Source organism: Chiloscyllium punctatum, chromosome 20 (assembly GCF_047496795.1).
Source record: "Chiloscyllium punctatum isolate Juve2018m chromosome 20, sChiPun1.3, whole genome shotgun sequence".
In the NCBI taxonomy this organism is placed as follows: Eukaryota; Metazoa; Chordata; class Chondrichthyes; order Orectolobiformes; family Hemiscylliidae; genus Chiloscyllium; species Chiloscyllium punctatum.
In genome coordinates, this window is record NC_092758.1 from 15803207 (window position 1) to 15817788 (window position 14582).

Consider the following 14582-nt stretch of genomic DNA (forward strand, 5'->3'; position numbering starts at 1 on the left):
CTGCAGAAATTGACCACAGATCCTTAGATAGCATTTTCTAAACCCATGACCACGAATCACAGCCTGCAAATTACAAAAGCTGCCAAATATCCCTCCTATCTTTCTCTTACTACTCAAACACTTTCCATCCAGGTCAATAATTTGCACTCAATTGCATGGGTGTCAAATGCAGTTAAGTCTCCACTACCCTCACACATCCAACCTGTGGTAATCTTTCTTAAAACTTCAGGTGATTAGATACAGATTAACCAACTTTTAGCATAATTACTTTCTACAGTACTTTTTTAAAATTAATACTAATGTCTTTAGGTTCCTATCAGTCTGTTGGCTCCTACTATTTATGGAACGTTTTGTCCATCTTCTATCATTAAGATATACATAATTTAGTTTCTTCAATTTCCTAATTCCCCATAATTTCTCCTGTCCCTACGAATTCCATTTTTACTTTTACCATTTTCTTTCCTTTTTACAAATATATCAAACCTTTTACAGTTTAAACATTGCTCATGCTTTCCTTCCAGTTGCTAAGCTACTTAATTTTTTTTCTTCATGAAGGTGTCACTAACAAGGTTGGCATTTGTTGCATATCCCTAACTATTGTTGAACACTACCATTTCTGAGAGAAATTAAAAACCAATCACATTATTGTTGGTCTGTCTTTACATGTGGAGTCAGATGTATGGCAGACTGGGTAATAATAGCAATTTCCTTATCCAAAAGGATATTAAGGAACCAGAATAAATTTTTTTAAATGATCGATGATAGCTGCCACAGTCACCATTACTGAGATTATCTTTACCTTCCAGATTTATGCACCATATTCAAATTCAATACGCTACCATCTTAGGATTTGAGGCACATCTCCAGGTATCTGCTTGCATCTGTGTTACAAGTCAGAGACGTTTCCACACCATCACCATCTTCTCCCTGGGTGCCACTCCATTTAATCCAGTACTATCTCTGACAACAACCATGTAGGGAAGTGTGTGCGTGCGTGTATACACATGCGCGTGCAGACTCCCTTGAAGGAATGTGCATCTGTTTCAAATTTGAATTACTTCCTTGAAATTTTTGCCATTGCTCTCTATCAAATCTTTTCATCAATCACCCAGTTATACCTTAGCATCATATACCAGTGGGAGAGACTGTAGAGAAACTTCACTCCAAGTCTCTTGGCAAAGTAAACAACTGAGATTGAATAAATGAGGAATTTACACGAGCAAGGGGATACGATGAATGGCAGTTATAGGAAGGGGGGAAATGTCTCAGATACAGTCACATAGATGGGTTAACTCCAGGAAAGGTAAGAGAGATAGGCAGGTAGTGCAAGAGTCTTCTGTGGCGATCCCCATTTCATACAAGTATGCCGTTTTGGAAAATGTAAAGAGTGATGGATTCTCAGGGGGACAATAGAAAATAGATGCAAGAGTAGGCCATTCTGCCCTTTGAGCCAGCACCACCATTCATTATGATCATTGCTGATTACCCTCAATCAGCATCCTGATCCTGCCTTATCCCCATAACCTTTGATTCCACTATCCTTAAGAGCTCTATCCAACTCTTTCAAGAAAGTATCCAGAGACTTGGCCTCCACAGCCTCTGGGGCAGAGCATTCCACACACTCATCGATCTCTGGGTGAAAAAGTTTATCCTCAACTCTGCTCTAAATGGCCTGCCCTTATTTTTAAACTGTGTCCTCTGGTTCAGGACTCACCCATCAGCAGAAACATGCTTCCTGCCTCCGGAGTGTCCAGTCCTTTAATAATCTTATACGTCTCAATCAGATCCCCTTTCAGCCTTCTAAACTCAAGGGTATACAAGCCCAGTCGCTCCAATCTTTCAATGTAAGATAGTCCCGCCATTCCAGAAACTGACCTCGTGAACCTACGCTGGACTCCCTCAATAGCCAGAATGTCTTTCCTCAAATTTGGAGACCAAAACTGCACACAATAGCTGCAGAAGAATCTCTTTGCTTTTATACTCAATTCCTCTTGTTACGAAGGCCAGCATGCTATTAGCTTGCTTTCATTGACTGAACGTAGCACGAACAGCCTAGTTTCTGTTATAGAGACTGGCTCTAATGTAATGAGAGGTACATCAGGTTCCAAGTGACCGAGTGTGTTAGGGGATTTTCTAGTCCAAGGTACAGACAGACGTTTTTGTGGCCAGCAGCGAAAAATCAGAATGGTGTGTTGCTTCCCTGGTGCCAGGATCAAGGATGTCTCAGAGAAGGTGCAGAATGTTCTCAAGGGGGAGAGGGGCTAGCAAGAGGTCATTATTCACATTGAAACCAACGACATAGGAAGGGAAAAGGTTGAGATCTTGAAGGGAGATTAGGGAGAGTTAGGCAGGAATTTAAAAAGGAGATCCTCGAAAGCAGTAATATCTGGATTACTCCCAGTGCCACGAGCTAGTGAGGGCAGGAATAGGAAGATAGAGCAGATGAATGCATGGCTAAGGAGCTGGTGTATGGGGGAAGGATTCACATTTGTGGATCATTGGAATCCCTTTTGGGGTAGAAGTGACCTCTACAAGAAGGATGGATTGCACCTGAATTGGAAGGACACTAATATATTGGCAGGGAGATTTGTTAGAGCTGCTCGGGAGAATTTAAACTAGTAAGGTGGAGGGGTGGGACCCAGGGAGATAGTGAGGAAAGATTTCAAGCTGACACTGGTACAGTTGAGAATAAAGGCGAGTCAGTCAGGGACAAAGCAGAGAACAAGGTAGGTCTTATAAATTAAACTGCATTTATTTCAATGCAAGAGGCCTAACAGGGAAGGCTGATGAACTGAGGGCATGGTTAGGAACATGAGACTGGGATATCATAGCAATTACGGAAACGTGGCTCAGGGATGGACAGGACTGGCAGCTTAATGTTCCAGGATACAAATGCTATAGGAAGGACAGAAAGGGAGGCAAGAGAGATAGGGGAGTGGCGCTTTTGATAAGGAATAGCATTACAGCTGTACTGAGGGAGAATATTTTCAGAAATACATCCAGGGAAGTTATTTGGGTGGAACTGAGAACTAAAAAAGGGATGACCATATTACTGGGATTGTATTATACACCCCCGAACAGTCAGAGCGAAATTGAGAAACAAATTTGTAAGGAGATCTCAGTTGTCTGTAAGAATAATAGGATGGTTATGGTATGGGATTTTAACTTTCCAAACATAGACTAGGACTGTCATAGTTTTAAGGGTTTAGATGGAGAGGAATTTGTTAAAAGTGTGTACAAGAAAATTTTCTGATTCAGTATGTGGATGTACCTACTAGAGAAAGTGCAAAACTTAACTTACTGTTGGGAAATAAGGCAGGGCAGGTGACTGAGGTGGGGAGCACTTTGGGGCCAGCGACCATAATTCTATCAAATTTAAAATAATGATGGAAAAGGACAGACCAGATCTAAAAGTTGAAGTTCTAAATTGGAGAAAGGCCAATTTTGACAGTAGTAGGCAAAAATTTTCGAAACCTGATGGGGGGCAGATGTTTGCAGGTAAAGGGATGGCTGGAAAATGGGAAGCCTTCAGAAATGAGATAATGAGAATCCAGAGAACGTATATTCCTGTTAGAGTGAAAAGAAAGGCTGGTAGGTATAGGGAATGCTGGATGACAAAAGAAAGAGGGTTTGGTTAAGAAAAAGGAAGCATCTGTCAGGTAGAGAGGATAGATCGAGTGAATCCTTAGAAGAATATAAAAGCTGTAGGAATATACCTAAGAGAGAAATCAAGAGGGCAAAAAGGGGACATGAGATAGCTTTGGCAAATAGAGTTAAGGAGAATCCAAAGAGTTTTTATAAATAAATTAAGGACAAAAGGTTAACTCAGGAGAGAATAGGGCCCCTCAAACATCAGCAAAGCGGCCTCTGAGTGGAGCCGTAGGAGATGGGGCAGATACTAAATGCAGTATTTTGCATCAGTATTTACTGTGGAGAAGGACATCGAAGATAGAGACCAAAGGGAAATAAATGGTGACATCTTGAAAAATGCCCATTCTACAGAGGAGGAAGTGCTGGATGCCTTGATATGCATAAAGTTCCTGATCAAGTGTACCCCATAACTCTGTGGGAAGCTCGGGAAGTGACTGCTGGGCCTCTTACTAAAATATTTGTATCATCAATAGTCACAGGTGAAGTGCCGGAAGACTGGAGGTTGGCTCATGTAGTGCAACTGTTTAAGAAAGGTGATAAGGACAAGGCAGAGATCTATAGGCTAGCAAGCAAGTGGTGGGCAAGTTGTTGGGAGGGAATCCGGAAGGTTAGGATGTACATGCATTCGTAAAGGCAAGGATTAATTAGGGATAGTCAACATGGCTTTATGTGTGGGAAATCATGTCTCACAAACTTGATTGAGTTTTTTGAATAAGTAATAAAGAGGACTGATGTGGCCAGAGCGGTAGATGTGATCTATATGGACTTCAGTAAGGTGTTCGACAAGGCTCCCCATGGGAGACTGGTTAGCAAAGTTAGATCTCATGGAATACAGGGAGAACTCACGATTTGGATACAGAACTGGCTCAAAGGTAGAAGACAGAGGGTGGTGGTGGAGGGTTGTTTTTCAGACTGGAGGCCTGTGACCAGTGGAGTGCCACAAGGATCGGTGCTGCGTCTACTCCTTTTCGTCATTTATATAAATGATTTGGATGTGAGCACAAGAGGTATAGTTAGTAAGTTTGATGACACCAAAATTGGTGGTGTAGTGGACAGTGAAGAGGGTTACCTCAGATTACAACAGGATCTTGATCAGATGGGCCAATGAACTGAGGAGTGGCAGATGGAGTTTAATTTAGATAAATGTGAGGTGCCGCATTTTGGAAAAGCAAATTTTGGCAGGACTTATACACTAAATGGTAAGGTCCTAGAGAATGTTGCTGAACAAAGAGACTTTGGAGTGTAGGTTCATAGCTCCTTGAAAGTGGAGTGGCAGCTAGATAGGAGAGTGAAGGTGGTGTTTGGTATCCTTTCCTTTATTGGTCAGAGTATTGAGTACAGGAGTTGGGAGGTCATGTTGCAGCTGGACAGGACATCAGTTAGGCCACTGCTGGAATATTGCATGGAATTCTTGTCTCCTTCCTATCAGAAAGACCTGGTGAAACTTAAAATGGTTCAGAAAAGATTTACAAGAATGTTGCCAAGGTTGGAGGATTTGAGCTATAGGGAGAAGTTGAATAGGCTAGGGCTGTTTTCCCTGGAGCGTTGGAGGCTAAAGGGTGACCGTATAGAGGTTTATAAAATCATGAGGGACATAGATAGGATAAATAGATGAAACCTTTTCCCTGGGGTCGGGGAGTCCAGAACTAGAGGACATAGGTTTAGGGTGAGAGGGGAAAGATATAAAAGAGACCTAAGGAACAACCTTTTCACTTAGAGGGTGGCACGTGTATGGAATGAGCTACCAGAGGACATGATGGAGGCTGGTACAATTGCAACATTTAAAAAGACATTTTGATGGGTAAATGAATAGGAAGGGTTGGAGTGATATGGGCCGGGTGCTGGCAGGTGGGACTAGATTGGGTTGGGATATCTGGTCGGCATGGACGAGTTGGACCAAAGGGTCTGTTTCCGTGTTGTATATCTCTATGACTCTAAACTGGACAAAGGCTGGAAAAAGGCCAAGGAAGCGTTCCTGTTGCGATGAATTACAAGTGCATAAATTACCTATATCCTTCCTCCCCATCTTCAACAGCCAACTGTCTGAACTCTTCATACATCTTTTTGTTGAAGTGATCTCTTAGGAAAAATGACCAGAATCGGAAGAGCGTGTTCATTTCCTGAGATTGTCCTATTCCCAACCTCTTGCGCTCTGTCAATGGGAGAACAATAAGTCAGTGGATAATAGATGCAGAAACAGCAATCACACAAGATCAGAAATCTGTAAATTAACCACTTCTGGTGTTGGGGTGAGGTGAAATCAAGTGAGATAATATAAAATTCTAAACTGTAGGATGCTTAATGGATTGACATTCAAATCACCAACATGGCAAATGTCGTATTCACCGTCACTGCTTTATGTGCCGACTATGGGGTTAACTTAAAAAATTCTGTATCAGTTTTCTTCGATTATTCAAGATTAAAGGGGGTCACAAAGGTGACATTACAGACCCAAGATAATGCAGCAAACTGCTGCATTCTGTATAGACACATCTGCATTACCAAATCTCTATGGTAACATACTGATCACACAAAGTGCTCAGATGGTGGAAAATAGATCACAATGTGAAATTGCACCAATGAGTGATTTTGTCATTCCATCCTGCATAACATACTTAGGAGAAGGGGAAACATAAGCACCTAAGTAGCACTATAGCTCTTCCTTAGACACTGCTGGCCCCATCCAAGCTACCAGAGGCATGTGAGAGACAGACTACCTGACTATGACAGTTCCACAACTGAGCCCATTTCATCTCATATCCGCTACAAAGATTGAGTAGCTAGCAAGAGTTATGACTAATTTCTTAACAATTTGTGCCCCGAGAAAGTGTTGTATTATTTCACACCAATTGGAAGAACCAGAGTTCAAGATCAAGGATCTGGGGATTGGGTGGTGAGTGATATATTCTAAGACTTTGACAAAGTAGCAATATGGATGAGAAGGTTGCCAACAACTAATAATAATAAAGCACCTTCAAAGTCATAAAGTGTGCCAAGGCATTTCACAGGAGCATTAGGAACAAAGGGAAAAAACAGCAGAAGGGTGCTTCATCATTCAACCAGAGCATGGCTATTTCCCCTCACCACCCTCATACCCTTTGATGTCTTTAGCATCTAGAAACCCATCAGTCTCAATTCTGAATATACGCAGTGACTCAACCACCGCAAGCTCTCTGTAATAAGATATTCCAAAGATCCTCCCGATCTATTTTACATAGTCTACCTCTTATTCTGAGGCATAATTTTAAAACAAACACTCAGCCACAAAAGAAAATATTTTGTGTCATAACCAATGAGTTTCTTAAAAAGAGGAAAGGGAGATAGAGGGGTGAAGGGAAGAATTCTAAAGCTTCAGATCTGAAATCCTGGGTGAAATTTAAACTGGGGACACTCAAAGGCGTGAATTAAATGAAAACAGAAATCTTGGATGAACGCGGGGTCAGAAATGAGAGTTTTAAAGCCAAAATACTGTTTGACCCAAGAGCCAAGGTAGGGTCCACAGAACTTGTCGAAAGTTCGACACGCAGAACAGAGTTTTTGATGATTTCAAAATTTAGAGAATAGAATATGGGAAACCAATTTACAGTGTGCTGGCATTGCCAAATCTAGAAGCAACAAGAGCATGAACGAGAGCTTCAGCAGCTGATGAATTGAGGCAAGACTGAAGCTACTATGGTGGAAATACAGTTTTAGTAATAATGTGATCATGTGGTCAGAAGGTCATAGAGTAGACTAAGGTCTCAAAGCCTGGTCTAGTCTCAGACAGCTGTTAGAGAGAAGGTGGCAGACAGTCATGAGAAAACAGAATTTGGAGCAGGAACCACAAACAACAGCTTCAGTCCTCATAATATTTAACGGGAACAAACTGTCAATTTTGTTGAAACAATCAATCCTTGTTGGCACCTACCATTCAGACATCTCCTGTGGAACTTGTGATAAACATGCTGTGTGAATCCATTTTCCTTCAGTAGCTCGTGAGAGGGATGTTGGAACTTGGGAAGAGACTGGGGAGTACAACCGTAGCTTCCAGCAATCGGGATTCCCTCTGATGGGCTGGCATTGGAGCTGCCACAAAACACAGAAGTTACTGTTGAACAACTTTTAATATGGTAACAGCATCAGTTACTCAACCCAAATCTTCAGTTCTGCAAGTATGCATTGAGGCTCAAATAATCACATATTCGCTGATGTCAGCTTTCTCAACCCTGCCAGTCTCTCTAAATTAATCAGTGTTTTTGTCTAACATTCAGCACTGATCTGCAAAAGTTGTTTGGATGAGGAGTGTTCTTTCTTGTGCACAGAAGCTAACCTGAAAGATGATGTCCTTGGTCGGTGCTCTCTTGAATCCATCACCCAACCCACGTGGCTCTCGAGTGGAGGGTTTGAACTGTGTCTCGTTTTTCGCTTCCGAGGGGTCTGTAATAAATGAAGGTAACTTCATTATAAATGCCTGCAAGGTTAAGTTATATATCTTACACTTGATAGACCATCAGACCAGTTACTCTCAAGATTTTACTGCTGTTTGGATATCTGACATGTTCGCAAAAAAGAAAAAAAAAACTCAGCAGGAGTGGCAGCATCTGTGGAGAGAAAGCAGAGTTAATGTTTCAGGTCTAGTGGCCCTTCTTCAGAACTGACTACAGCGAGGAAAATGTCGGTAGACATGCTGAAGATGGGTGGGGGGGAGGAATAAACAATAGATGGAGATGGACCACAGAGCAAGAACAGCACTTGGGCAGACAAGAGTAATCGTCAGCTGAGATGAATCAATAGCTACTAATGTGAACCATTAGTAGCTGACAATGGGTTGGTTGTGATAGGTAGCAGCCCATGTGAAGATTAGGGTAGAATGACCTAAAATAACTGCTCAGACCCTAAAATTATTGAACTCTATAGGGAGTCCTCAAGGCATTAGGATCCTCAAATGGAAAATGAGATACTTTTTTTTCCAGCTTGTGCCAAGCTTTGCTAGAGTGCTGCAGCAAGCCCAAGATAGAAATACTGGCTAGGAAACGGTGATGTTGAAGTGGCAAGCAACCTGATGCTCAAGGTCTGCAAAGACGTAAATCAGACAGAATATATTTTTAATAGGGCGATAACAATTACATTTCAAATATACTTAATAGGCTGGAAAGTCTTTAGATTCCTTTAGGTGGTGGAACATGCTTTATAAATTCAATTTCCTTTAACCCTCAATCATGCTTCTATGATGCACCTCTGGAATAATTTGTGAACAACATGGTGTAATTCTTCACCCCAACTGACTTCCTGCAGCATTATTCCTGAACTCTATCGTCAATCAATTGTTTGCGAGATGAACTGGCTAAAATCTAGCATAATAACTGCAGGACTGTGCAGTTCTAAAAGTAATGTTCTAAATTTTAAACTTCAGAGCAACAAATTTCCTTAAGCATGTGTTCCCTAAACCAGTGTTCTGAAGTTCTTCTAAGTCCAGCTGCTTTGTCAGAATCTTACCTTCGCATCCAGAGGTCTCCCTTCTTTGACAACAGGGTAAAATCTGGGCGTTTGAGTTGGATCCTTTAACCTGGGTGTGCGGGGGGTACGAGGGGTCCGTGCACCCCGGTAGTTTGGTGATTCTGGAACAGTTGTTGGCAAAGATCGTGCCATGCAAGATACAGGTGGCTCGGCTGCACCAAAAAGTTTATTGGCCAATGCATCTGTAGGTACTGAACAAAAGTACAGGATTCAAGTTCTCCTCTACATATGGCAAAGAGCCCAAAGGGTTATATATACAATAAAAGTTTATACTTTATAAAATTGAATATGCTTCTCCATATCCTCCAATGAACTGAATAACTCTGCTGAAACAAGACAATCAAGACTTTTTTTGCCACTCTCAGCTACTTTTGAGAGGTTTTGACAATCAGTAAGGGGAAACTGTTTCTAGTGGCAAGAAGGCTAGAAACCAGAAAAAATGGATTGAACATGGCACGGCGGAGGAGGGGGGTGGCGGGGGGTGGCGGTGGGAGTGACAAAACCAGAGGGAAGATGAGCAGAATGCTTTTAAGTGAGTTACTTTACAGGATACAGATTCTATCAAATTTCTACAATCTGTAGTGAATAAACAATTAAACAAAATTTGCAGCAAATTTTGGATAGGAGTAGGAAGCAACACTAATTGGTTGGCTCTGAGAAAGAGCCTGAACTAGCACAATAGACCAAATGTGATCAATTTATAACAGTGAGTTTAACTTTTCAGCACCAGAATTGGTTTGCATTCAATGCATATTGTGGCTGTGGACTCAAAATATGCATGTGATGAGTTCAATATTGTTCCTGATATGCGATCAGTTCTCTTACATTTCTGGTTTTCCTCTCCAATCTACATCAAACCTGACAGCAAGGCAGAAGTGTGAACTCTGGAATTTTTACATGTCCAACCGCACATGGATGGTTGGTGCACAGGGTTTATCGGACTCCATACCCAACATAACAGCAAACCAGAGAATAAGACCCAAACAGAATGCAGCAGCTCAAGTGGTTCACCACTACTTTCTCAGGGGGGAACCAAAGATGATAAATAAATGCTGGGTCAGCCAGCAACACCTACATCACATGAATGGCTAAACAACAAGAGGCCATTCAGCCTATCTATTCAGTCTCAATTTTTCACTCCTCTCCATACTCATTAGGTTTTTTTTATAAACTAGATTCTGCAAGTTTTATTGCTGTTTTCAAGGTGCCGGCCTGTTTGTTGTTGCATCCAGGGTCATGCACAATGAAATGGATATTTGGATGGAGCACCTTATTGACAAGATTCCCTTACCTTGCTGTGGCCTTGGTGGTCCAGGTGGGACTTCTTGGTTTGGATCAACAGGAGGTTCAGGGGTCAGTGTGTCAAACTCCTCTCTGCTGATCATATTTAGCTTCTTAAAATTTTCTACTTCTTGCTGAAATGTAAATAGACAGAGTGAGACAGACTTGTCAACAAACAACAAAACAATGCAGAGGGTGTAAGGGAGGGTTATGACAATGGTCCCAAACACATAATACAATGTGAAGATAGCGATGAAACTAGGCAATTCTCCACACAGCAAGAAGGTTGAAAAATACTTAATGGATGTGCTCACATTCAGTAACTACAATATAGCAAATATTTCCAATAATATCACAATCAATCAGTTAGCAGAGGACATTCATTTAAGATAACTGCAAGAAGAACCAAAGGCAGTAACATGAAGGAAGAAATTTTATGAACAGTGATTTGGAAAATGTACTTGAAGAGGAAAATGTCATAAGACCATGGGGAAAGGACATACTGAGAACACCACGATAGGCATAATAGATAGGATGAATAGTTTCATAAGGAAGGAGAGAAATGGAGAGACAGATCGAGAGACAGAGAGTGAGATTAAAAAATATTCAACACTTTTACAAGTTTCAAATTTGATCTGCTCTCCTAATTCAACCCTTGGAGCTCCAAAGTTTGATACACACTTAAACCCTCTACTGGTAGAGACACTAGCTCTGCATCATAAGTGCCTGTCCTCTTCTGGTACATACTTAATTCCAACTTCTGTTTCAAGATGTCCCATTGTAAACTTACTGTTTTGTCAAGGTATTCCATTATTTTACTCTGGTTGAAATTGATCTATAATGTTCTAATTTGCTAAACCCTACTGGAGAAGAGCTGAATGATCCAGCTACACAAATGGCATCTATCTGGTTTGGCAAAGTTGTCGATACATCTCTAGCACAAATGTGACCACTAAACAATTTACATTACCCCATAACAATTTGCCCTGATAGGTGAGCACCAATACTCACTCTCACCCCCTCCCTTCTCCACGCCCCCCCCCCCTCCCCACCAAACCTAATGTTAAAATACCCTCCTCTTTCTCGGGCAATCGTCAACGTTTTTCAGACCTCAATGACCAGGTATTGGTCACAGATAGCAAGCTTCTCCACTGATTCCACAAGACCCATTTTCTTCCCAAAAACTGGTCTCTGACAGCTGACAGCATGGTGAGGTCGAGGAAACAAGATCTTGCAATGCGCAGGAGCTCAAATCAGCCAGTTACGGTGGGCAAGGAGTAATAAAAAAGTCACCACAGGACGGCTCTCTCATTAGATCTTATTAACTGGAGGGTGACAACGCCCCAGGTGAGAGCGAAGCTTGCGAAGCAATGCCTTTCATGGTGACCTCAGCCAGTGTGGGATATTGAACCTGCACTGTTGGTGTCACACTGCGTCACAAACTAGCTATCCAACCAATTCACTCCCGAGTAGTCACCTCAATCCAATTTTCTGTTCCTTACTTTTCCATGCCTAACCTTTGTTTTTCAAATCTTAGTCTCAGTGGCTGTAAATCCATCAATAATATCTATTCTAAGCAGCTCAAATGGACTCCGTTTGTTTATAAGCTGGTGCTGGTTCAGACAATTTGAATGAATGTTGCATGAATACAAAACAGAAACAGATAAGAGTGCAATAGTAAGCAAACACAAACAAATGATTACAAGTTGAGGCTCACACCCACCACAAACCATTCTGTGACTGTGATCTCTGGAACATTCAGCTATGTCACAAAGTCACTTTTAGCATAATTGCATTAAAATTGTGAAACCACTAGCTATCTCTGGGCCAGAAGGTCCAGGTTCAAATTCTACTTGCTCAAGGGGTGTGTAATAACATCCCTGTACAGGCAGATTAGAAAATAACTACAATACATCCCATTTTCACCTCTGTTCAAACCCAGCACAAATGAATACCAATTGTGTTCTATAACTAGCATTTGATCCACACTGCCAGTTTAACCAGCTTTCCGTGCGCTCATTTTATGATGCAGTGGCAATGTCCTTACTTGTGGGCCAGAAAGTCTAGGTTCAGGTCCACAAGCTTCAGAGGTGCCCTAATGTGCTATAATAATATATATTTCTGTGCTAACAGATGTAGGTTCAGGCCCCATCTTCTCCAAAAGTGTGTCATCACATTTCCAAGCAGAGTGGTTAAAAACAAAAATCTTTCAAATGTTTCTATCCATGGGGCTGAAGGCCTGGCTTCAAATCCCACATATCCTGCAGATGTATCATAACCTGCCCTCAAAACAATGATTAAAATAACTTAATTTTTCACAGCAGATTAAGATTTTTGTGGTAGATTGGAAATGTATGATATCTAATACCTGTAACAACTGAACTCATCGGCAACTGGCAGATCTGGTTTGATGCTTTAAGGAATTCAGCTGCATTTATTGAATAGGCCAAAAAACAGGAAAGCTTTTCAACTAAAACGGAATTTGCAAAACTCTGGATGACTGAAGTCCTGAAAAAATTCTGTGACAGAAGCTCCAAGTGGCATCCCTGTTCCATTGCACCCATTAACCATACCGGTTAAATTCCAGAGAGACCTACCTTTATAGTTGCATATTCTGGTTCATAATCCTCTTTCCAAAGGTCCTGCTCGTAGTAGTAAAGGCCGTCATTAATGACCTTACCAAACTCAGATGTCAATTTTGCCCTGGAGACGTGATTCCCTGTCCTGTCCCCACCAGGATGTTTCCTTAAGTACGGAGGTGTCTGTGCCACAATCAGAATCTTGTTCACATCACGATCGTCAATTTCACAGTCAGAATCTTCATCTGACCAATCAGTGAACGTATTCTTGCGTCCAACCATCTGCTCCATCTCCTCATCGAACATGAAGTCTAGCTCCTCTTGTTCCTCTTGGTCTGGCTTCAAAGATGTTTGGGTTTTAGGTTCCTCAGATTTCTGAAACAGAGAATAATCACAATTCTATCAGTGCTGTATTTTAGAATTCCTCGAGAGGAATAATTAACTCTGCATTAACAAAATTAAGTTAACCATTATCAAGTGGATCAAAAAAATTCAAGATTAAAATAAATACAGTAATTTCATACTGCTCTCTCATAAATGAGAGATTTTATGCAATATATCAGAAGAATAGTTCAAGAACCAGAAGGGAAAGCTTTTTGAATATATTTCTGAGACAATATGTTAGTGAACCAAGGCCTTAATACATTTTGGAATAAGTAATTCATGAATAACTGATAAAAGAGATTCTGGTCTAGACAAGAAAAGTAGATTTAAGGCCACAATCAGATAAACTGATTTTACTGAAAAACAGAGCTGCTTTGATGGCCTGAACAGCCTGCTCCCAATTCATAAGCTTGCAAGTAATGAATGTGAATTAAATGGTAAGGGAATGCTAAGCTAAGGGTGGTCATGACATGACTGAATTGAATGTTAAATTGAACAGGAAGAGGGAGTCACAAGCTCAACTTAGCTTTAGGGCTACACACAACAGAAACTGCTCACAGTAAACTGAGAAATCTGTTAAGTTATGAAGCTACAGAAAAACAGTGGAGCTTTCTCCCCTGTAAGGCAGAGGGTCAACTGAAAATGTAAAAGCAGAATGACAGATTTTCATCACACAAGCAGATTTAGTGATGGACAACCATCATTGGCTAGGGCAGCACTGTTAATCCAAAATTACCCTGAAGACAGTGGTAATAAGTCACCTCTTTCAACTATCATAATAATTATGGTAAAGGTACCCTAAATTAGGAAGTTTCAGGATTTTTATTCAATGCCAATCAAATTGGCATTGCAGTATTTCCAATCTAGCACTGCCTTGGTTTGAAAGGTTGGTGAATGCCTCCTGTTGTTTTTCAGAATGGGAGAGATTGTGGGTTTAGGAAGTGCTACCACAGAGTTGTCAAGTTGCATCTTGTAGAGAGCACACACTTCAGTCAGAATGCCAGTGAGGTGGGCTGAATGTTTTAGATGGTCAATGGCACACCAATAAAAGTGAGATTTTGTAACCAGAATGCCATCAAGGTTCTTAAGTGCTGTTGGTGCTGCATTCATGGAGGCACACAAACTATCACATACTTGATGGCGCCTTGAAGTTGGTGGCCAGGCTTTAGGAAATTGGCAGGTCAATCAATT

General features: G+C 41.2%; 1 protein-coding gene across 1 annotated transcript in view; it reads right to left on the reverse strand.

Moving 5' to 3' along the window:
* The window catches only part of larp1 (La ribonucleoprotein 1, translational regulator), a 135196-nt gene that overhangs the window by 20214 nt on the left and 100400 nt on the right, over positions 1 to 14582 (reverse strand). Inside the window, 6 exon segments of the mRNA XM_072590393.1 lie at positions 5659 to 5803; positions 7559 to 7716; positions 7961 to 8067; positions 9127 to 9338; positions 10439 to 10562; positions 13026 to 13382. Coding sequence (XP_072446494.1) covers positions 5659 to 5803; positions 7559 to 7716; positions 7961 to 8067; positions 9127 to 9338; positions 10439 to 10562; positions 13026 to 13382 — 1103 coding nt within the window.